Source organism: Papio anubis, chromosome X, assembly GCF_008728515.1.
Source record: "Papio anubis isolate 15944 chromosome X, Panubis1.0, whole genome shotgun sequence".
NCBI classification, from domain to species: domain Eukaryota; kingdom Metazoa; phylum Chordata; class Mammalia; order Primates; family Cercopithecidae; genus Papio; species Papio anubis.
In genome coordinates, this window is record NC_044996.1 from 121,482,192 (window position 1) to 121,505,080 (window position 22,889).

General features: G+C 42.0%; 1 protein-coding gene across 2 annotated transcripts in view; it reads right to left on the reverse strand.

Moving 5' to 3' along the window:
* Positions 1-2,877: 2,877 nt before the first annotated feature.
* Positions 2,878-22,889, reverse strand: part of CXHXorf58 (chromosome X CXorf58 homolog) — a 32,901-nt gene continuing 12,889 nt past the window's right edge. For both annotated transcript variants that reach the window (XM_003917506.5, XM_021932941.2), the window contains 4 exons: positions 15,914-16,045; positions 7,103-7,332; positions 3,688-3,841; positions 2,878-3,145 (listed from right to left, as the gene is read on the reverse strand). In XM_003917506.5, coding sequence (XP_003917555.1) covers positions 3,086-3,145; positions 3,688-3,841; positions 7,103-7,332; positions 15,914-16,045 — 576 coding nt within the window. In that variant the 3' untranslated portion in view covers positions 2,878-3,085. The remainder of the gene's footprint in view (positions 3,146-3,687; positions 3,842-7,102; positions 7,333-15,913; positions 16,046-22,889) is intronic.

The following is a 22,889-nucleotide window of genomic DNA, read 5'->3' on the forward strand; positions in this document are numbered from 1 at the left end:
GTGGTGGCTCATGCCTATAATTCCAGTACTTTGGGAAGCTGAGGGAAGCTGAGGCGGGAGGATCACTTGAGCCACTGTGTCCGGCCGAATGCACATTTTTTCTTAAGAGTACAAGAAACATTTATGAAAATGGACAATGTGGCCGGGCGCGGTGGCTCAAGCCTGTAATCCCAGCACTTTGGGAGGCCGAGACGGGTGGATCACGAGGTCAGGAGATCGAGACCATCCTGGCTAACATGGTGAAACCCCGTCTCTACTAAAAATACAAAAAACTAGCCGGGCGCGGTGGCGGGCGCCTGTAGTCCCAGCTACTCGGAGGCTGAGGCAGGAGAATGGCGTGAACCTGGGAGGCGGAGCTTGCAGTGAGCCGAGATCGCGCCACTGCACTCCAGCCTGGGTGACACAGCGCGAGACTCTGTCTCAAAAAAAAAAAGAAAAAAAAAAAAAAGAAAATGGACAATGTACTTAGCTGTAAAGCAAGTCTCAACAAGCTTCCCAGAATCAGTATCATACAAATCATACTCTCCGATTATAGTGCAATTATGCTAAAAATAAATAACAAAAAAAAACAAAAGAAGACTGTGTATGAAAATGTTCATTCTAATGTTAATTACCTGTAGTAGTAAAAAAAATAGAAACAACTGAAATATCCAATGATATGAGTATGGCTAGATAAATTATGCTTTATCAATTCAATGGGCTATTGTATACCCATTAAATTATTTTTAAGTGGATTACGTTTAAGATATAAGTGAAAAGTGACCGGGCATGGTGGCTCACGCCTGCAATCCCAGCACTTTGGGAAGCCAAGGCGGGCGATCACCTGAGGTCAGGAGTTCAAGACCAGCCTGACCAACATGGAGAAACCCTGTCTCTACTAAAAATACAAAATTAGCCAGGCGGGTGGTGCATGCCTGTAATCCCAGCTGCTTAGGAGGCTGAGGCAGGAGAATTGCTTGAACCTGGTAGGCAGAGGTTGCAGTGAGCCAAGATCATGCCATTGCACTCCAGCCTGGGCAACAAGAGCATAGCTCCATCTCAAAAAAAAAAAAAAAAAAGGTATAAGTGAAAAGTTTAAATCTATATGTTAGCTATTATTACAACTATGTGAAAAATATGTGTGCATCTAGACAGATTAGAAAGGTATAAGCAAATTAAAACAGTTGTTATATTATGGTGATGGGATTATGTGTAATTCTACTTTCAAAAGGATTTTCTGTGATGTGGTTATATTGTTTAATGTGAGTTAAAAGAATTGATAGAAGGCATGATCTCTGGGAGCAGAAGCTAGTTGTGGCTTAATATCCACTACCATTTCTTTTATGACAACAGAATTTTAGTTGGGTACATACATTCCCCAAACAAAAATACATTTCCCAGCCTCTCCTGGAGCTAGATGTTGTGATGAGACAAAGTTATAGCTAATGAAATATGAGAAATGGGAATCCTGAAACATAAAGAGTATGTCCTTCCTTTGTCTTTTCCCTCCATCTTGCTACCTAAAATCTTCGTTTGTTATTACACACACTATAGATGGAGTCTGATATGCATTTGATCAGATGAGAGACTACATCCCAAATTAATGAATGAAAACATGTGTGACTCATGAGGACAAATAGCTGTTTTTCTATTCAACCAGTGTCCAGTACAAGCTCTGAAAACAAGGGGATTATCACTTCATTTGTGAACATCAAATGACAATGCATTAATATCAAAGAGAGAACATTTATGTTAAATATATTCCAGTGAGAATCATACACATTTACTCCAATATTCTTTGTCATGTAAGAGAATATTTTAGCAGAGAATGAGATCCTTTTTATAGGCTGCCGTGCCTGAATTAGATCAGCAATCAACCTACACGTTTTAGATGTTAAGTAAAATTAAAAATTGAATCTTTGAAGTTCAATAAATTATTGCACTTTAATTATCATAGCCTCTGTGTAAAGTTTGATATAATCCAACAGCCTGGATCACAAAAGAAATCAATAATTTATACTATATTAGGAATGACAATTTATCAATTAAAAATGAAATTGATAAATATTACTCCAAACAGACTTGATACTTGAAAAACATCCAAAGTAGATTAAAGCAGATGCAGCATTCTGTCTCAGGTGCTTCAATGCTCAATAATGATTAGTTATGCCATGTCACGCCTCCCGTAGCAATAAATCCATTATTACTTTTATTATAATTCAGAATAGGTCATTCACAAGCTGTTCTGTAAAAATGAATTTCAACTTAAAAAAATATACTAGAAGCTGACTCAAAAGGAGCCTTTCATTCTATGAATTCTAATATTTATGCTAAGCATGGCCTGTTCAGATATTTGTTTAAATGAAGGAAAATCAAAATCGAATAAAAGTCCCACGGACTGATCTCTTTAACAAAACTGTATACTGCTAGTTCAAGGGCGTCTAATAGAAATAATTTGTTTAGATTAAAATTCTGTCAGTAAAAGAATTTGTTCCTGGCCGGGCGCGGTGGCTCAAGCTTGTAATCCCAGCACTTTGGGAGGCCGAGACGGGTGGATCACGAGGTCAGGAGATGGAGACCACCCTGGCTAACCCGGTGAAACCCCGTCTGCACTAAAAAATACAAAAAAAACTAGCCGGGCGAGGCGGCGGACGCCTGTAGTCCCAGCTACTCGGGAGGCTGAGGCAGGAGAATGGCGTGAACCCGGGAGGCAGAGCTTGCAGTGAGCCGAGATTGCGCCACTGCACTCCAGCCTGGGCGACAGAGAGAGACTCTGTCTCAAAAAAAAAAAAAAACAAAAAAAAAAAACCAAAAAAAACCAAAAAGAATTTGTTCCTATGGCAATTCAAAAAGGCTTAAAATATGTCACACATTTAGTTAAGAGAGCATACTCAGGACTTATTCTATGTTATTTTCCTTTATTACTCATACTCATCATTTACAGACAGACAAGCAGATTGTTAAACAACTTTGGTTTTCTGTCAATTAACTGTGCATTATCATGATGGAGAATCACCAACTGCCAAGTTTTGATACCAGGAAAATGAGTCCTCTTTTTTCTTTTTCCAGCTGATGCTCTGACATAAATTCCTTAGTTTTCACAATGTCAAAAGATGGAGTGGAGATGACAGTTATCCTTTGTACCTGATGGGTCCGTTTTTGGTTCCTAGGCAGAATTATCAATAAAAGTAGGAAGTGTTATATATTTGGTTTTTACTACTTTATATTTTAACATTTGACTATATTTATCCTCATCTCAAAATATTTACAGCGATTTTTAAAATTACAAAGTAATACATGAATACATGTCTGTTGTAAATTCCTATGAGGTAAAGGTATACTGAGGCAGATTTTATATAGCATAGTTCTTAATAAATTTAGATAGAAATGACTTCCATTTTGAGAAAACCACCATCAGAGATGTGCTGAATCAACAGTGTGAACATACAGAGAAAATAATTTTTTTTGCCAACTCATGCTGATATGGAGTCAAAACAGCTGGTTTTTATCAGAATTGCTACCAATATTAAGAATTTTTAAAAAATATTACCAAGATGAAATTCGCTTTATACTACCCATGATAAATGTGTCAAATGTGTTTCAGCCTTGAACTTTAGATTAGGAAAATTTCATTTACGTAAGTACAGCTACTTTACAGACAGTTTGAATATTGTCCAAAACAATGAATTCAGTACAAGTTAAACTTACAGTCACCTCAGAAGTATTTTTTTCTTTTGCCAAATACACCTTTCTCATTTTTTCAACTTTCATTTGAGCTTGCTTGGACCGGCGACCTAGAAATTTAACTTGATTTTGCTGTTTGTAGGGCCGATACAGAGGTTGGACAGTTAAGGATGGACCCCTAGAAAATGTTTGTATTAAAAACAGAAAAATCACACAGAATAAAATTTAAATGCAAAGCAAGTTCCAAATTTTATTAAAGCTTTCTCTAGCAAATATATCATAAACCTCAGCAACATTGGAGCAGCATTTCATGTAAGCTTTTAGGTTAAAGTTATCATTTCTGCTTGAGTTTACATAGCATAGTTCTTTATCTGGCACTTATGAAGGTGTACAGATGATGATATTGACAGCAATGATTATAAAAATTATAAAACCTGTTATCAATTTAAAATTAGCTTTCCTAGAAAATACTGTGTAGTAGCCATTTGAATCTTATTTTTTTACACCATATACTAACACAAAAAAGTATTACATTTCGGCCAGGCGTGGTGGCTCATGCCTGTAATCCCAGCACTTTGGGAGGCTGAGGCAAGCAGATCACCTGACGTCAGGAGTTCGAGACCAGCCTGGCCAACATGGTGAAACCCTGTCTCTACTAAAAAAAAAAAAATACAAAAATTAGCTGGGTGTGGTGGCGGGTGCCTTTAATCCCAGCTACTTGGGAGGCCGAGGCGGGTGGATCACGAGGTCAGGAGAGCGAGACCATCCTGGCTAACACGGTGAAACCCCGTCTCTACCGAAAATACAAAAAATTAGCCAGGTGTGGAGGCGGGCGCCTGTAGTCCCAGCTACTTGGGAGGCTGAGGCAGGAGAATGGCGTGAACCCGGGAGGCAGAGCTTGCGGTGAGCAGAGATCACGCCACTGCACTCCAGCCTGGGCGACAGAGCGAGACTCCGTCTCAAAAAAAAAAAAAAAAAAAAAAAAAAAGTATTACATTTCATAATGGTTGGACAGACAAGCTGTTTTTGTCAGTGCTGGGATCAGATGCTATGCCCCCTGTCCTTACTATTATAAGGCACATAGACTCAACTTTCAACTGCCAGCATCTGCATCACTCAGTCTGAAAACTTTCTTTGAAAAGAAAAGCCCGCCGGCGCGGTGGCTCACGCCTGTAATCCCAGGACTTTGGGAGGCCGAGGCGGGCGGATCATCTGAGTTCAGGAGTTAGAGACCAACCTGATCAGCATGGAGAAACCCTGTCTCTATTAAAAATACAAAATTAGCCAGGCGTGGTGGCGCATGCCTGTAATCCCAGCTACTCAGGAAGGCTGAGGCAGGAGAATCGCTTGAACCCAGGAGGCGCAGGTTGCAGTGAGCCAAGATCGCGCCACTGCACTCCAGCCTGGGCAACAAGAGCGAAACTCGGTCTAAAAAAAAAAGAAAGAAAAGAAAAAAGCCCATGTGCAGGGAAGGTCAAAAGTGCCTGAGAATTAATATGTCCCTTCCTAAGCAACCCTTAACCAATGACTGATGGGTGTTGATGTATCAATACTGTAATTCCCTTGTCCCTTGTGGGATAATTCTAAGTTGTATGTTCTACATTGAATCTCACATTCCCAGGGGGGATTAAGCTCCAGTTACCCACAGGGGTAACTTGCTTGCTAACACACACTGTTTTGGCTGCCTTCCACTTTTCTACCCTCTCCCTTCAGTTGTTCCTGAGATCACCTCCCAAATCTCTGTCTCAGGGTTTGCTTCTGGGAGATGCTAAACTACAACTGCATTCAAAGATGGCTTTATGAAAGTATTTTTTCTATTCAATTGATTAATAATTCGGCTACTTATTTGGCTCTGAAATGACTTATTCTTGGATACTCAGTAGGATAAATCCAAATAGCAGGGAGATTGGAGTTATATATGGTGGCAGAGAAAATTACATCATTTATTTGACCTTGGTGGTAATAGGGTTAAATTCTATACTCAGTGCTCATATGGATGAGTTAGAGAAAATCTATTTCATGACAGACTGTGCCCTAAACCAGGCCATCTGTCTGGCAAATGTATAGCCTTGATCATAAAATATATGGGTTAAATTATGTTATTGGGTCAGAATCACTCATCTCTACTCCTGAAAAAAAAACCCAGCGTGTTTTCTTGACAGTGGGTCATCAGTGTCTTCTTCAGGCACAAAGGGAGTATTTTTCATTTTAATTATAAGAGTGTGAAAATAGATTACCAGTAGGTCCTCTTACATATTATTATCTCTTTCTTCTTTTAAGAAAGCAGCTAATTTGTAAATAAGATGGGCTAAGTGAGGCTTAGTAATGGAAAGAGAAAAGGAATATAATGGGAGCGGTTATATTCTGTCCATGTTGTTTCAGATCATAATACATCTATTTTGCTACAACATCCATTTCTACAATGTGAACTGGCTCACATGCTATTGGTAAAAAGGGGAATGACGTCACTCTAATTTATATGCAATTTATCTTAGGCAAGGGGAGCCAGAGTAGCAAGAATAGAATTATAACCTTCAGCAAAAAAAGGAAAAAGCCCTTAGTTCTGTGCTGCATGGGCAAAGGTAGCCCTTTTGGCTGTATTCATGAAAACAAAAATGAGCACCCGCATCAAGTGCTGCCTTCCCAGAGAGGCACACCCCACCCCCAACTCACCCTCACTGCCCTTCACCCTACTCCTCCCCTACCCCCACTCCGGCCTTGGATGGCTCCTGGTTCTTGGCAGATCGCACTGCCTCTCATGTCCACTTAAAAGGCAACCATGCAGCCGGGCACTGTGGCTCACACTTGTAATCCCAGCACTGTGGGAGGCTGAGGTGGGCGGATCACAAGATCAGGAGTTCGAGACCAGCCTGGCCAATATGGTGAAAATCAGTCTCTACTAAAAATACAAAAATTAGCCGGGCATGCTGGCGGGCCCCTGTAATACCAGCTACTCGGGAGGCTGAGGCAGGAGAATCGCTTGAACCCGGGAGTCGGAGGTTGCAGTGAGCCGAGATTGCACCATTGCACTCTAGCCTGGGGAACAGAGTGAGACTCCATCTCAAAAAAAAAAAAAAAAAAAAAAAAGGCAACCACGCTGGCCCAGGGTCCCACTTCCATGTGCACTGTCTCCATGCCCACTAACTGCTCTAATGAAAGAGTTGCCAGCATCTCCACTCGATGGTTGTTCATTTTTTATATTTTCTGTGGCAGCCTCCAGCTACACTGAGTTGCCTGTCTGGTGGTACAAGTCATCTCCCCAAGTACAAATTTTCCTTTTTGTTGGTGCTGTGTTTACAAAGTTGCATATGTTTTGAGCAATCTGCCCCAACTCTATTTTTCCCATATATCCTATTATCTTTAGTGAGCTATCTGGCAGAATGTGAACATTTTCAGATATACCCCTAGCATTGTAACCCCAGTGAAGAATCTGTTTTACCTGTTTTCAGAAACAATCCGTAGCTGGTGCTTATGGATCTCTCGCGTTACTGGTCTCTGTAATAGAAACTTCATTTCATTTCGTAGACGGTTTGAGATTACTCCAGACTCTGAATAATGAACTATGTCATACATTAGCATTGTCCTGGGAATACTTTCAAGATTTAATTTGCGCCAGCTGTTATTTCTGCCGCCAGAAAATGCAGGGGCCTCATCGAAAAAACTGCGATACTGTGAGGAAAAAACAATTAAGAACGATTAGTTGGCCAGGTGTGGTGGCTCACACCTGTAATCCCACAACTTTGGGAGGCTGAGGTGGGTGGATCACCTGAAGTCAGGAGTTCCAGACCAGCCTGGCCAACATGGTGAAAACCCATCTCTACTAAAAATACGAAAGTTAGCCAGGCATGGTGGCATGCGCCTCTAGTTCCAGCTACTTGGGAGGCTGAGGCAGCAGAATTGCTTGAACCCGGGAGGCGGAGGTTGTGGTGAGCCAAGATCGTGCCACTGCACTCCAGCCTGGGTGACAGAGTGACTCCATCTCAATTAAAAAAAAAAAGAAAGAAAAAGAAAAAGAGATACAAGAATGAATAGTTGGCCAGGTGCTGTGGCTCACACCTGTAAGCCCAGGACTTTGGCAGGCTGAGGCCGTTGGGTCACTTGAGGTCGGGAGTTCGAGACCAGCCTGGCCAACATGGTGAAACCCGATAGCATCAAGAGATATACCTAATGTAAATGACGAGTCAATGAGTGCAGCACACCAACATGGCACATGTATACATACGTAACAAACCTGCATGTTGTGCACATGTACCCTAGAACTTAAAGTATAATAATAAAAAAAATCCAAAAATTAGCCAGGCCTGGTGGCGCATATCTGTAGTCCCAGCTACTTGGGAGGCTGAGGCAGGAGGATCACCTGAGCCCAGGAGGCAGAGGTTGCAGTGAGCCGAGACTGCACCACTGCACTCCAGCTGGGGTGACAGAGTAAGACCCTGTCTCAAAAAAAAAAAAAAAAAATTGATTGGTTGTGGGCGCTCTAAATGTTTTTAGACACATTTCTCATGGTTCTATTCAAATGTCGCTTCATCCAAAAGGTGTTCTTTGATCCCATCTCTGCACTTTATTGGGATCTCTCTTCTATGACTCTTATTACTGACTACTCAATGTTTTAGTCATCTGTGTATGACTTAGCTCCCTTATTGGAAGGCAGGAGCTATGCTACACATTATCATGCACATAGTATCATACTCACTAAATATTTATTTAATGCATCAAAATTTTTATGGCAAATATAACTCAGATAAGTTAAACTCAGATGAGCCTAAAAATTAATGATAATAGCTATGTGTTCTGCATACCTGGTAGAGCTTGTTCATGACATGCTTGGGTTGAGAGGACTTTTTTTTTTTTGAGACAGGGTCTCATTCTGTCATCCAGGCTGGAGTGCAGTGACATGATCATGGCTAGCAGCCTCAACCTCCCGGGTTCCAGTGATCCTCCTGAGTAGCTGGGACTACAGGTACATGCCACCATGTCTGGCTTTTTTTTTTTTTACTGAGACGGAGTTTCGCTCCTGTTGCCCAGGCTAGAGAGCAGTGACTCGATCTCGGCTCACAGCAACCTCTGCCTCCCAGGTTCAAGTGATTCTCCTGCCTCAGCTTCCCGAGTAGCTGGGATTACAGGTGCATGCCACCACACCCAGCTATTTTTTTGTATTTTTAGTAGAGACGGGGTTTCGCCACGTTGGCCAGGCTGGTCTCGAACTCCTGACCTCAGGTGATCCACTCACCTCAGCCTCCCAAAGTGCTGAGATTACAGGTGTGAGCCACCATGCCTGGCCAATTTTTTAATTTTTGTAGAGATAGGGTCTCACTATGTTGCCCAGGTTGTTGAGAGGACTTTTGCACAAACCTTTTTAGAAATATGAGTACATCTCTAGTATGAAGTGGAGAATTTCACTATTTTCATTTAGAGTATTTGTAGAAATCCCACTTTTCTTTTTTTCCAATTTAAAATGATATCAAATTAGGAATTAAAAATACCAAATATATATCATCAATTTAACATTATAATTGTGCATTTAAGAGCCAGGGATAGGGCAGGAGAAGTTACAGTGCTAGGAAACAGAATAACAACAAGGCCTTTAGGGTATATTACACAGTCACATTCATGCTTTCAAGCACACACACACAGATGCACATTTGCATACACTCTCAACACACACCCTCACACTCACATATACACATACACACTCGCACACATACACACACACAGGCAATCCTATTTTTGCACCATTTCATCTTTTTTTTCCCTCTTCTGGAGAATGGGGTCTCGCTACGTTGCCCAGGCAGGTCTCAAACTCCTGGGCTCAAGCGATCCTCCGGCCTCTGCCTCCCCAAGTGCTAGGATTACAGACATGAGCCACCGCACCCGGCCTTTTCAAACTTTATTTTTTTGAGATGGAGTCTTGCTTTATCACCCAGGCTGGAGTGCAGTGACGTAATCTCGGCTCACCGCAACCTCCGCCTCCTGGGTTCAAGCGATTCCCCTGCCTCAGCCTCCCCAGTAGCTGGGATTATAGGCGTGTGCCACCAGGCCCGGCTAATTTTTGTATTTTTAGTAGAGACAGGGTTTCACCATGTTGGCCAGGCTGGTCTCGAACTCCTGACCTCAGGTGATCCACCCACCTCAGCCTCTCAAAGTGCTGGGATTACAGGCATGAGCCACCATGCCCGGCCTCCTGTTGCTAGCTCTTCAGCTCAAAGATCACAATATAAATGACAGATGTTCATCATGATTAGTGACAAATCATGTCATAGCTTCCAAAGTCAATCAGTGACTGGTCACTGTGAATCTGTTATTCATTTCACACACAAACAGCAAAGTATACAGTTGTGTTGCCTTTTTGTCTCCCAGTGATAAACCCATGTGACATTTTACAAAAATGGAAAATCAAAAGAGGGAATTGGCCATCAAAGAAACAAAAAGTGGTACCACTTGAAGTGAAATTGGAATCAACCGTACATGGAGTTCTAGAAGAAATAGGTGACTGTGGGGATGCTGACACTGCCATCATTCAAGACGTTGCAGATCTACAGCTAAAGGAACTTGGTGAGGATGAACTTATCAACATAAATGAGGAAAGTGGCTGTGATAAAAGGATTAAGCTTTCCCAGTGGAAATGATGCTGGCCAAAAAAAAACTTCATACTGAAGGAACTCTGAGATATTTTGCAACATTTAAAGTGCAAAGAATAAAATGTTGGCAGCTGATCCAAATTTTAAAAGGAATATGACAATACACCAAGACATAGAAAAGATGCTTATAAGTGGTACTAGAAGAACAAGAAGGCAAGCACTATTTAAAGTACTCTTGGTAAGTTTTTTTTTTTTCACAGCTTTATTGAGGTTCACATACCATACAATCCACCATTTAAAGTGTACAATTCAATGGTTTCCAGTATATTCACAGTTGGTAAGATATTTTATGAAGAAACAAAACACTTTGTCTGTGTTTCTAATGTTTTAAATTATAGTGTACTAAAAGTATACTAAATGTGTTGGGTTTTTTCCTTCCATTTTCCTACGTATTTATAAGAGACAGCAAAAGAGTTTTTAATGTTTTGATAAAGAAGATTTTTTTTTTTTAGAGATGGGGTCTCACTATGTTGCCCAGGCTACCCTCAAACTCCCAGACCTAAGTGATCCTCTTGCCTCAGCCTCCCGAGTAGCTGGGACTACAGACAAACATTTTGAAAAGTCACAGGACAATCACAATTTTCCCCCCAGATATTAAGTTTGTTTTGCATGGTTGCAATTTGCTGGTCATTTTTATGGTCCTGCAATGACATGCAAAGTAAGACTGTGTATTTTTTTTTTCCTCAGTGAAGTTGCAAAATGGGTAAATATCATAGCTCTGTCAATCATCTGCGCAGTCACTTAGCAGATCTGTCTGTGACCTCAGGCAAGTTTTTTTGAGGCTTGTTAAACTTCATTTTTCTCTTTTGTAAAAAAAGGTCACATAATTTACAAACTTGAAGATGAAAGAAGATAATATGCATGTAAAGAGATAAAGACAGTGCCACACCCGTATAAGGACTCAACAAACGTCAACAATGATCTTATCTCTCTCTTCCAATATGTCTATCTGGGGACTCCTCTCTCTGACACTAATCCTTGACATGTTCACAATCTGAAAGTATGTGGTCTTTGTCCTTAGCAAAGATAGTTGCCATCCCTGGCTCTATTTATTTCCTGGTTCACTTCCCTAAACTCATAGGCTAAGACTCTAAAAGAAAAACATAATTGGGAGTCTCTAAGGCATTGCATTAATTTCATGCTTCACACTGAAGCAAATGAGTGAATAGTTGAGACTGTATACAGACATACCTCAGAGATATTGCGGGTCCAGTTGCAGACCACAGTAATAAAGTGAATATTGCAAATAGAGTCATGCTAATTTTTTGGTTTCCCAGTGCGTATAAAAGTTATGTCTACATTATACTGTAGTTTGTTAAGTGTGTAACAGCATTATTTCAAAAAACTGTACATACTTTAATTCAAAAATACTTTGTTGTGGCTGGGCACAATGGCTGATGCCTGTAATGCCAGAACTTACAGAGTAAGAGCTGACAGGATCACTTGTGTCCAGAAGTTTGAGACCAGCCTGGCAAACATAGCAAGGCCCCATCTCCACAACAAGAAAAAAAAATACTTTATTGCTAAAAAATGCTAATGATCATCTGAGCCTTCAGTGAGTCCTATTCTTTTTGCTGGTGGAGAGCCTTGCCTTGATGTGGATGGCTGCTGACTGATCAGGGTACTGGTTACGGAAGGTTGGGGTGGATGTGGCTTTTTTTTTTTTTTTTTTTTTGAGACAGGGTCTCACTCTGTCGCCCAGGCTGGAGTGCAGTGGTGCAATCATGGCTAAAGCAATCCTCCCACATCAGCTTCCTGAGTAGCTGGGACCATAGGGGCATACTACCATACCTGGCTAATTTTGGGGGGGTAATTTTTGTAGAGACAGGGTCTCCCTATATTGCCCAGGCCGGTCTCAAACTGTCTTCAAGAGATCCTCCCATCTCAGCCTTCCAAAGTACTGGGATTACAGCCATGAGCCACCGTGCCCAGCTCATGAATGTTCTCAATAGCATCTAGAATGGTGAATCTTTTCTGGATTTTTAAGATTTACTTTACCTAGATCCATCAGAGGAATCATTGTCTATGGCAGCTATAGCCTTATGAAATGTATTTCTTTTTTTTTTTTTTTTTTTTTTTTTGAGGCGGTCACCAAGCTCTGTCATGGGCGCTGGAGTGCAGTGGCCGGATCTCAGCTCACGCAGCTCAGCCTCCCGGAGTTCCCGCCATTCTCGGCCTCAGCTCGAGGTAGCTGGGACTACGAGAGCCGCCACTGCAGCCCGGTAGTTTTTGTATTTATTGGTAGAGGCGGGGTTTCACCGTGTTAGCCAGGATGGTCTCGATCTCTGACTGATCCGCCCGTCTCGGCCTCCCAAAGTGCTGGGATTACGGGCTTGGTACAGCCCGGCAATGTATTTCTTAAATGGTAAGACTTGAAAATTGAGTACTCCTTGATCCATGGGCTGTAGAATGGATGTTGTGATAGCAGGCATGAAGATATTCATCTTCTTGTACAGCTCCATCAGAGCTCCTGGGTGACCAGGTGCCTTGTCAATGAGCTGTAATACTTTGAAAGGAATCTTTTTTTTTTTTTTTTTTTTTTGATCTGAGCAGTAGGTTTCAACAGGGGGCTTAAAATATTCAGTAAACCATGCTGTAAATATATGTGCTGTCGTCCAGGCTTTGTTATTCCATTTATAGAGCACAGGCTATATAATTACTCTATACAGAGTAGATTTAGCATAATTTCTTTTCTTTACTTTTTTCTTTTTCTTTTCTTTTTTTTTTTTTGAGACAGAGTCTTGTTCTGTTGCCCAGCCTGGAGTGCAGTGGTGCAATCTTAGCTCACTGCAACCTCCACCTCCCGGGCTCAAGCAATTCTCCTGTCTCAGCCTCCTGAGTAGCTGGGACTACAGGCATGTGCCGCCATGCCCGGCTAATTTTTGTATTTTTAATAGAGACGGGTTTCACCATATTGGCCAGGCTGGTCTCGAGCTCCTGACCTCAAGTCATCTGCCCGCCTTGGCCTCCCAAAGTGCTGGGATTATAGGCCTGAGCCACTGTGCCCGGCCAGATTTAGCATAATTCTTAAGGGCCCTAAAATTTTCAGAATGGTAAATGAGAACTGACTTTAATAAGTTAAAGTTACCATCTGCATCAGCCCCTAACAAGAGACTCAGCCTGTCCTTTGAAGCCAGGCTTCTCCTGTCCTTTGAAGCCATTGGCTTCTCCTCTCTAGCTGTGAAAGCCCAAGAGGGCACCTTCCAACAGTATAAGGCTGTTTTGTCTACATTGAAAATCTGTTGTTTAGTGCAGCCACCTTCAACAATTATCTTAGCGAGATCTCCTGGATAACTTGCTGCAGCTTCTCCATCCGCACTTGCTGCTTCACCATGCACTTTTATGTTATAAAGATGGCTTCTTTCCCTAAACTTCATGAACCAACCTCTGCTAGCTTCCAAAGTTTCTTCTGCAGCTTCCTCACCTCTCTGATCCTTCACAGAACTGAAGAGAGCAAAGGCCTTGCTCTGGATTAGGCTTTGGTTTAAGAGAATGTTGTGGCTGGTTTAATCTTCTATCCAGACCACTAACACTTTCTCCATATCAGCAATACGGCTGTATTGCTTTCTTATCATTTATGTATTTGCTGGAGTAGCACTTTCAATTTCCTTCATAAATTTTTCCTTTGCATTCACAACACGTTTAACTCTTTGGTGCAAAGGTGTAGCTTTTGGCCTATCTCAGCTTTTGACATGCCTTCCTCACTAAGTTTCGTCATTTCTAGCTTTTGATTTAAAGTGAGAGGCGCGTGACTCTTTCACTTGAACACTTAGAGGCCATTGTAGGATTATTAATTGGCCTAATTTCAATATTGTTGTGTCTCAGAAAATAGAGAGACAAGAGGGGAGAGAGAGAGAGATAATGGAATGGCTGGTTGGTACAGCAGTCAGAACACACACATTTATTGGTTAAGTTTGCCATCTTATATGGGTTGTTTGTGGTACCCCAAAACAATTACAATAGTGACATCAAAGATCACTGATCACAGATCACCATAACAGATATAATAATAATGAAAACATTTGAAATATTGCAAGAGTGACCAAAACGTGACACAGAGACACAAAGCAAGCACATGCTATTGGAAAAAAGGCACCGATAGATTTGCTTGATGCAGGTTTGCCACAAACCTTCCATTTGTGAAAACACAATATCGGCTAGGTGCAGTGGCTCACGCCTGTAATCCCAGCACTTTGGGAGGCTGTGACGGGTGGATCACCGGAGGTCAGGAGTTCAAGACCAGCCTGGCCAATATGGTGAAATCCCGTTTCTACTAAAAATACAAAAAAATTAGCTGGGCATGGTGGTGCACGCCTGTAATCCCAGCTACTTGGGAGGCTGAGGCAGGAGAATCGCTTGAACCTGGGAGGCAGAGGTTGCAGTGAGCTGAGATTGCACCACTGCACTCCAGCCTGGACGAAAAGAGCGAAACTCCGTCTCAAAAAAAAAAAAAAAAAAAGGTATGCAACTCAACTCAATGGTTTTTGGTATATTCACAATGTTGTGCAACTATTACCACGTCCTATGAATATTTCAGAATATTTCCATCACCCCAAAAGAACCCCCAAATTCCTTAGCTATCACCCTCCCTACATACAAAAAGCCATATATCACATGATTTCCTTTATATGAAATATTCGGATTAGGCAAATCCATAGAGACAGAAGGCAGAGTGGTGGTTTACGGGGCTGGAATGATGCAGGAATGGAGAGTGACTGCTTACTGGATGCAGGGTTTCCTTTTGGGATAATGAAAAGGTTCTGGAACTAGATGGTGGTGATGCTTGCACAACCCTGTGAATGTACTTAATGCCCCTGAATTGTACATTTTAAAATGGTCAATTTTATGATGACAACACAAGGACACATAGAGGGGAAAAACACACACTGGGGCTTACCAGAGGGTGGAGGGTGGGAGGAGGGAGAGGATCAGGAAAAATAACTAATGGGTACTAGGCCTAATACTTGGGTGACAAAATAATCTGAACAACAAACTCCCTTGACACAAGTTTACCTATATACAATAACAAACTTGTACATGTACCCCTGAACTTAAAATAAAAGTTGAATTTAAAAAAATTTAAAAAGAGGCCGGGCGCGGTGGCTCAAGCCTGTAATCCCAGCACTTTGGGAGGCCGAGACGGGTGGATCACAAGGTCAGGAGATTGAGACCATCCTGGCTAACACGGTGAAACCCCGTCTCTACTAAAAATACAAAAAACTAGCCGGGCGAGGTGGCGGACGCCTGTAGTCCCAGCTACTCGGGAGGCTGAGGCAGGAGAATGGCGTAAACCCGGGAGGCGGAGCTTGCAGTGAGCTGAGATCCGGCCACTGCACTCCAGCCTGGGCGACAGAGCGAGACTCCGTCTCAGAAAAAAAAAAAAAAAAAAAAAAAAAAAAAATTAAAAAGAAAGTTCTAGTGCTTGGGTATCCAAAAATAAGTTTCATTCTATAGAATATATTTGAAAAATAAAATAAAACATAATAAAATAGTAAATTTTATATTGTGTTATATTTTACCATAATAAAAAAGTATGATTCTTTCTTCTTGGAGGACAGAGTTAGGAAGACTTGCTTGGTTTGTTTTTCAACATCTAAATCTAAATTCCTTACTTGTATATAATCTTGCATGGTGACAACATCCATTATATCAGTTACTTTGGACTTTGGGAAAATACGCTCATCTTCCACAATTATACGGTGAAATTTCCTTTCCCCCATTAGTTTGCAAGCATCAACCACTGCCTGTAAAGAGAATAGAAAACAGGCTTTAAAAATAGTAGAACAGGCCGGGCGCGGTGGCTCAAGCCTGTAATCCCAGCACTTTGGAAGGCCGAGACGGGCGGATCATGAGGTCAGGAGATCGAGACCATCCTGGCTAATACGGTGAAACCCCGTCTCTACTAAAAAATACAAAAAACTAGCCGGGCGAAGTGGCGGGTGCCTGTAGTCCCAGCTACTTGGGAGGCTGAGGCAGGAGAATGGCGTGAACCCGAGAGGAGGAGCTTGCAGTGAGCTGAGATCCGGCCACTGCACTCCAGCCTGGGTGACAGAGCAAGACTCCGTCTCAAAAAAATAAAAAAAAATAAAAATAAATAAAAAAAATAAAAAATAAAAATAGTAGAACAGCATTAATTATCAGCACACCCTTTACATATTTCTTCTGACAAATACATCAAATATTGTTCCTTTCTTCTAGCAGCTTGCTATTCAATAGAAAAGTTGCATTTGCAAAGAGATCATATAGGGATTATTAAACCACTTAAAATTATTTCCATAGCCTTATCTACGTAGCTTTTTTTTTTTTGAAATGGAGTGTTGCTTTGTCACCTAGGCTGGAGAACAGTGGCGCCATCTCGGCTCACTGCAACCTCCGCCTCCTGGGGTTCAAGAGATTCTCCCGCCTCCACCTCCGGAGTAGCTGGGACTACAGGCGCCTGCCACCACACCTGGCTAATTTTTTGTATTTTTAGTAGAGACGGGGTTTCACCGTGTTAGCCAGGATGGTATCCATCTCCTGACCTCGTGATCTGCTCGCCTCGGCCTCCCAAAGTGCTGGGATTACAGGTATGAGCCACCACACCAGGCCATCTACATAGTTTTCAAATGCAGCTAGAGGAATTGCTGAGTCCAGAATCCTCAGAGAACATAGTTTTAAAACAGCTGGTTTTTCCCATTAAAAGACTTTTAATCCTTTTATTTTAAAAAGGAAAACAAACCTATAACATCATTTGTGCTGTCAATGCAGAGAAAACTTATCTGGTGATTCAATGAGTTATCGTAGGAACTGCAATGAAAGGTGTCAACTGGTACCACCTCTCTTTTATGTATTTATACACTGCCAGTAAGTGCAAACATGTATGTTTCAGATTGTTTAAGCCTCCCTCCCTTCAGACTTCATTCTCAGCAGCTAAAAAGTAGCAAATAAAGGGGTTTTCTTTTCTTTTCCAAATGTCAACATTTTATGCTCAAGGAAAGCACCTGAGAGGTCAGAGACAGAAGAATCACAGAATACATGGAAGCTCAAATCCTGTTGGGCCCTATTTACACCATACCCTTCCACATATAAGTATCCTGTGCTAAGAGCTATACATAGACTGTGAGTAGAGACTTAAGTACTTTGCACCCCCCCGCATAAGTATATGCTGACTCTTCTAACATATATTTATATTACAGATCTGTACTTCTGGCCACAAAGGGTATGTTTACATGGAGGAAGGATAGCACAAAAGAAAATTCAGGGTGGGCATGGTGGCTCACACCTATAATTCCAGCACTTTGGGAGGCCGAGGCAGGTGGATCACCTGAGGTCAGGGGGTCGAGACCAACCTGGCCAACATGGTGAAACCCCGTCTCTACTAAAAATACAAAACTTAGCCGGGCGTGGTGGCAGGCACTTATAATCTCAGCTACTCGGGAGGCTGAGGCAGGAGAATCGCTTGAATCCGGGAGGTGGAGGTTGCAGTGAGCAGAGATCGCACCACTGTACTCCAGCCTAGGGGACACAGCAAGACTCCGTCTCAAAAAAAAAAAAAAAAAAAAAAAAGAAAAAGAAAAAGAAAAGAAAAGAAAATTCAAATATCTTTTGATTCCAGATAAGTTTCTTTTTTCCTTTGTATGTCAGAATGTGGTATTTGTGAAAGTATGGGAACTTTGTGTTATAATGTTGATACAAGGCCTAAAAGAGTGGTTGAGGCCAGGCACGGTGGCTCACACCTGTAATCCTAGCACTTTGGAAGGCCGAGGCAGGTGGATCACCTGAGGTCAGGAGTTCGAGATCAGCCTGGCAAACATGGCAAAACCCTGTTTCAACTAAAAATACAAAAATTAGCCTAGCGTGGTGGCGTGTGCCTGTAAACCCAGCTACTCGGGAGGCTGAGGCAGGAGGATTCCTTAAACCTGAGAGGCGGAGGTTGCAGTGAGCTGAGATCATGCCACTGCACTCCAGCCTGGGTGACAGGGCGAGATGCTGTCTCAAAAAAAAAAAAAAAAAAAAAGGAAAAAAGAAAAGAAAAAGAAAAAAGAAAGAGTGGTTGAGACAGGATCAAAACTGAGAATCATTGTTCTTTTTACTTCACACACAACAGCAAGCTATAATGCATTTTCTATTCCAATTCTCACTTTTGTTATTCAGACTATTCCTTTATTTATTTTTTTAAATTCCAGAGCTTAGAATATCACAGACACATGCAGAAAACGAAAAAGGAAGAAAACATTCAAATGGCTGAATGGTTGAAGTTTTATTCCTAATGTATAGAACTGAAGAGACAGTTTAGTGAAAATGTGACATGGAGCTTTCCTTTAGGTAGATCATTTTTGCTTTATATTTCATTAATTTCTTTATACATTACACAACTAAAGAAAACATAGGCCAGGTGTAGTAGCTCACGCTTGTAATCCCAGCACTCTGGGAGGCCGAAGGGGGTGGATCACCTGAGGTCAGGAGTTTGATTCCAGCCTGGCCAACATGGTGAAACCCTGTCTCAACTAAAAAATACCAAAACTAGTAGGGCGAGCTGGTGAGCACCTGTAATCCCAGCTACTTGGGAGGCTGAGGCAGGAGAATCGCTTGAACCCGGGAGGCGGAGGTTGCACTGAGCCAAGATCGTGCCACTGCACTCCAGCCTGGGTGACAGAGTGAGACTCCATCTCAAAAATTAATTAATTAATTAATTATAGTATTGGCAAATCTCTCCATTATGTTTTCTTGCAATTAATTTCCAACATTTTATGGTTCTAATTAACCAGCCCCACAGTGACACTAAAGGTAAAAACAAGTAATTGTACACTGAACAGGTATGAAGACCATATAATTTCTGCTTTAGGAATTTCTGTAGGCATAACTATAATTTACTTTAGCTCGTTACTAAAAAAGGGTTTTTTAAATTCTTCTTATTATTTTTTTAGACAGAGTCTTGCTCTGTCACCCAGGCTGGAGTGCAGTGGTGCCATCTCGGTTCACCGCAACCTCCGCCTCCCGGGCTCAAGCGATTCTCCTGCCCCTCCTCAGTAGCTGGGATTACGGGCACACGCCACCACGCCCAGCTAATTTTTGTATTTTCAGTAGAGACGGGGTTTCACCATGTTGGCCAGGCTGGTCTCGAACTCTTCCTTCTATTCCACCCGCCTCAGCCTCCCAAAGTGTTAGGATTATGCTCAGCTAATTTTTGTATTTTCAGTAGAGATGGGGTTTCATCATGTTGGCCAGGCTGGTCTCGAACTCCTGATCTTCTGTTCCGCCCACCTCAGCCTCCCAAAATGTTGGGATTACGCCCAGCTAATTTTTGTATCTTCAGTAGAGACGGGGTTTCACCATGTTGGCCAGGCTGGTGTCGAACTCCTGACCTTCTGTTCCACCCACCTTGGCCTCCCAAAGTGTTGGGAACAGGTGTGAGCCACAGTACAAAAGGTATTTATTTAGGGTTTTTTTTTTTTTTTTTTGAGACAGAGTCTCCCTCTATCGCCCGGGCTGGAGTGCAGTAGTGCCATCTTGACTCACTGCAACCTCTGCCTCCTGGGTTCAAACAATACTCCTGCTTCAGCCTCCTGGGTAGCTGGGACTACAGGCACGTGCCACCATGCCTTGCTAATTTTTTTTTTTTTTTGTATTTTTAGTGGAGACAGTTTTGCCATTTTGGCCACGCTGGTCCTGAAATGACCTCAAGTGATCCGCCCACCTTAGCCTCCCAAAAAGGTATTTATTGACAGGTCCTCCCTACACTGCCCTACTCAGTCACCACCACCAATCTCTCCAAGATCCAGTTTCCTTATGTGTGCAGTGTCTCAGCTGTGTGCCTCATCTGTGTCTGGCCCATTCTGGTCCCTCAGCCAAAGAAAAACACGCCTGGCAGCATAGGGCAAGCTCTCTGGCCACCTATGAGAGGGGTTTGAAAAATGTTTGCCATCCAATGGCCAAGATATTCTTTCTCAGACATCTGCAGTGTATGGCCAAATTCAAGAAAGTCCTTCTCCATGGGAAGCAATGGGAAAGAAGAGCCCAGAGCCAGGAGAAAAGCAAGGGCAAAAACTAGGCAAAGATTCCAGGATACCAGCCAATCAGGGTATGATTCAAGATGCAGGTTCTGTTCTTGGTGGGTGACTCAAAGGGTCAAAGGGGGCCATCTCTAAATCTGGCACTTATCCTGATACTCAGCATCTCTGTGGCCAGAAGCCCCCACAGCTCTGTGGCTATTTGCTGGCCTAGATCCACACTTGGGCTTGTAAAGCTACTCTAGTATCTCAAGACACTTTCCCGTTCCTACTGGGAACTGTCATTCATGGAGGAGGTAATAACTGGTATCCCTGCATTGGAACAGTTTCTTGGTTTGGAACAGTTCAATTATATACAGGCTCAGAATAAACAAAACCACCATAACTGCATGGTTGTTTTAACCTCAAAATGTATATAGTACAGTGGAAACACAGAGAAGTGTTCAAGTCTTAGTTATGCTCCTGGCAAGTCTTTCTAACTTCTAGCTTCCTAACAGGGAAAATGGGAACAATGTGTCCCTAACTAGAGTTATTGCAGGGCCATCGAAGAGAATGTGTATGCTGCTGTTTAGCATAGTTCCTAAATCTCAGGAGTGGTTAAGAAATTGGACTTTGGAGGCAGGCTAACTAGGTCTTGATCTCAGTTCCTTCACTTTCTAGGTATGAGACTTCAGGCAAGTTACTTAGTGTTTTTTTGTTTGTTTGTTTTGTTTTGTTTTGTTTTGTTTTGAGACAGAATCTCAGTCTGTCACTCAGGCTGGAGTGCAGTGGTGCAATCTCGGCTCATTGCAACCTCCACCTCCTGGGTTCAAGTGATCCTCCTGCCTTAGCCTCTCAAGTAGCTGGGATTACAGGCATGTGCCACCACACTTGGCTAATTTTTGTATTTTTAGTAGAGACGGGGTTTCACCATGTTGGCCAGGCTGGTCTTGAACTCCTGACCTCAAGTGATCCACCTGCCTTGGCCTCCCAAAGTGTTAGGATTACAGGCGTGAGCCACAGCACCCAGCCCTCAGTCTTTTTAAAAATGAGGATAATAACAGAAAATACACTGTAGTGTTTATGATAATTAAATATAGTAATGTGCATAAAATGTTTAAGATCATATTTAACAGAAAGTGCTCAATAGGCACAACACTTTGGGAGGCTGAAGTGGACAGATCGCTTGAGGCCAGGAGTTTGAGATCAGCCTGGCCAGCATAGCAAAACCTTGTCTCTACTAAAAAATATACAAAAATTAGCCAGACGTGGTGGCACATGTTTGTAATCCCAGCTACTCAGCTGGCTGAGACATAAGAATTGCTTGAGCCTGGGAGCAGGAGGTTGTAGTGAGCCGAGATTGCGAGATTGCCCCACTGCACTCCAGCCTTGGCAACAGATTAAGACCTTGTCTTAAAAAACAAACAAACACCAAACACAAAAAGACAAAGAACAATAGAGTTGAGTAAGCTTAGAGTAAGAAAAATTCCATATTTATAAGTTTTGTATCAACCACAAATCTTGTTTTGAAGCCGAACTAAAGGGAAAAAGGAACCTTAAACTGTTCTCTTCAAGTTGGGTATGTTCTGATCATTTGAAACCCATTATGATGGTTAGTGAAAAATTCAAGGTCAATAGTATGACCACATTTTTATAATAAGAACAAAATTTTAAAATCTCTGTGTGTATATTTTCATGGGAAACATGAAGGATACACAGCAAACCATTAACAATGACTACCCCAGGAGAGTGAAAGTTGTAGCACAGAAGATAAAGGCACAGAGGCATATTTTTCTATCTGTGGGCTAATTTAAACAAACATTTAAGTTATTTTACAGCATTATGATGAGTTTTAATGCATAAGCAATGATTTCCGATCACTGCCTCTAAATTTCTCATTTGCTCAAACCCATGTACAGCATGGGGGCTGGCAGGAGGAGACCCAGGAGGATCTCAGTTCTTGAAAAAGCCTCATTACATAATCTTAGGAAAGAAACAATTGATGATGTGTTATAGGGGTAACTACAAGCTTATTCCATACGTAAATGTGGCATAAATTTATCCTTCAAATAGGATAAACATATACTTCCACATTTGAAGTCAATCTATATAAATATTAATGTTCTTGAAATACCATATTCCATAATGAAAACATGTAGCTCATTTTCTAGGTTTTTTCTTTCTTTCTTTCTTTCTTTTTTTTTGACAGAGTTTTGCTTTTGTGGCCCAGGCTGGAGTGCAATGGTGTAATCTTGGCTCACTGCAACCTCTGCCTCCCGGGTTCAAGCGATTCCCTTGCCTCAGCCTCCCAAGTAGTAGGGATTACAGGCGCCCACCACCACATCTGGCTAATTTTATATTTTAAGTAGAGACAGGGTTTCACCATGTTGGTCAGGCTGGTCTCGAACTCCTGACCTCAGGTGATCCTCCCGCCTCGGCCTCTCAAAGTGCTGGGATTATAGGTGTGAGGTACCGTGCCTGGCCTCATTTGATATATTTCTGAAATAAAGTTAAATTTTATCTGATACTACCTGAGAACACAGAGAAAAGTAGTCTCTTTTCCTTTTCTAAAACTCTTCAGAGTCAATGCCGCACATGCAGGATCTGATCAGAAACTGCC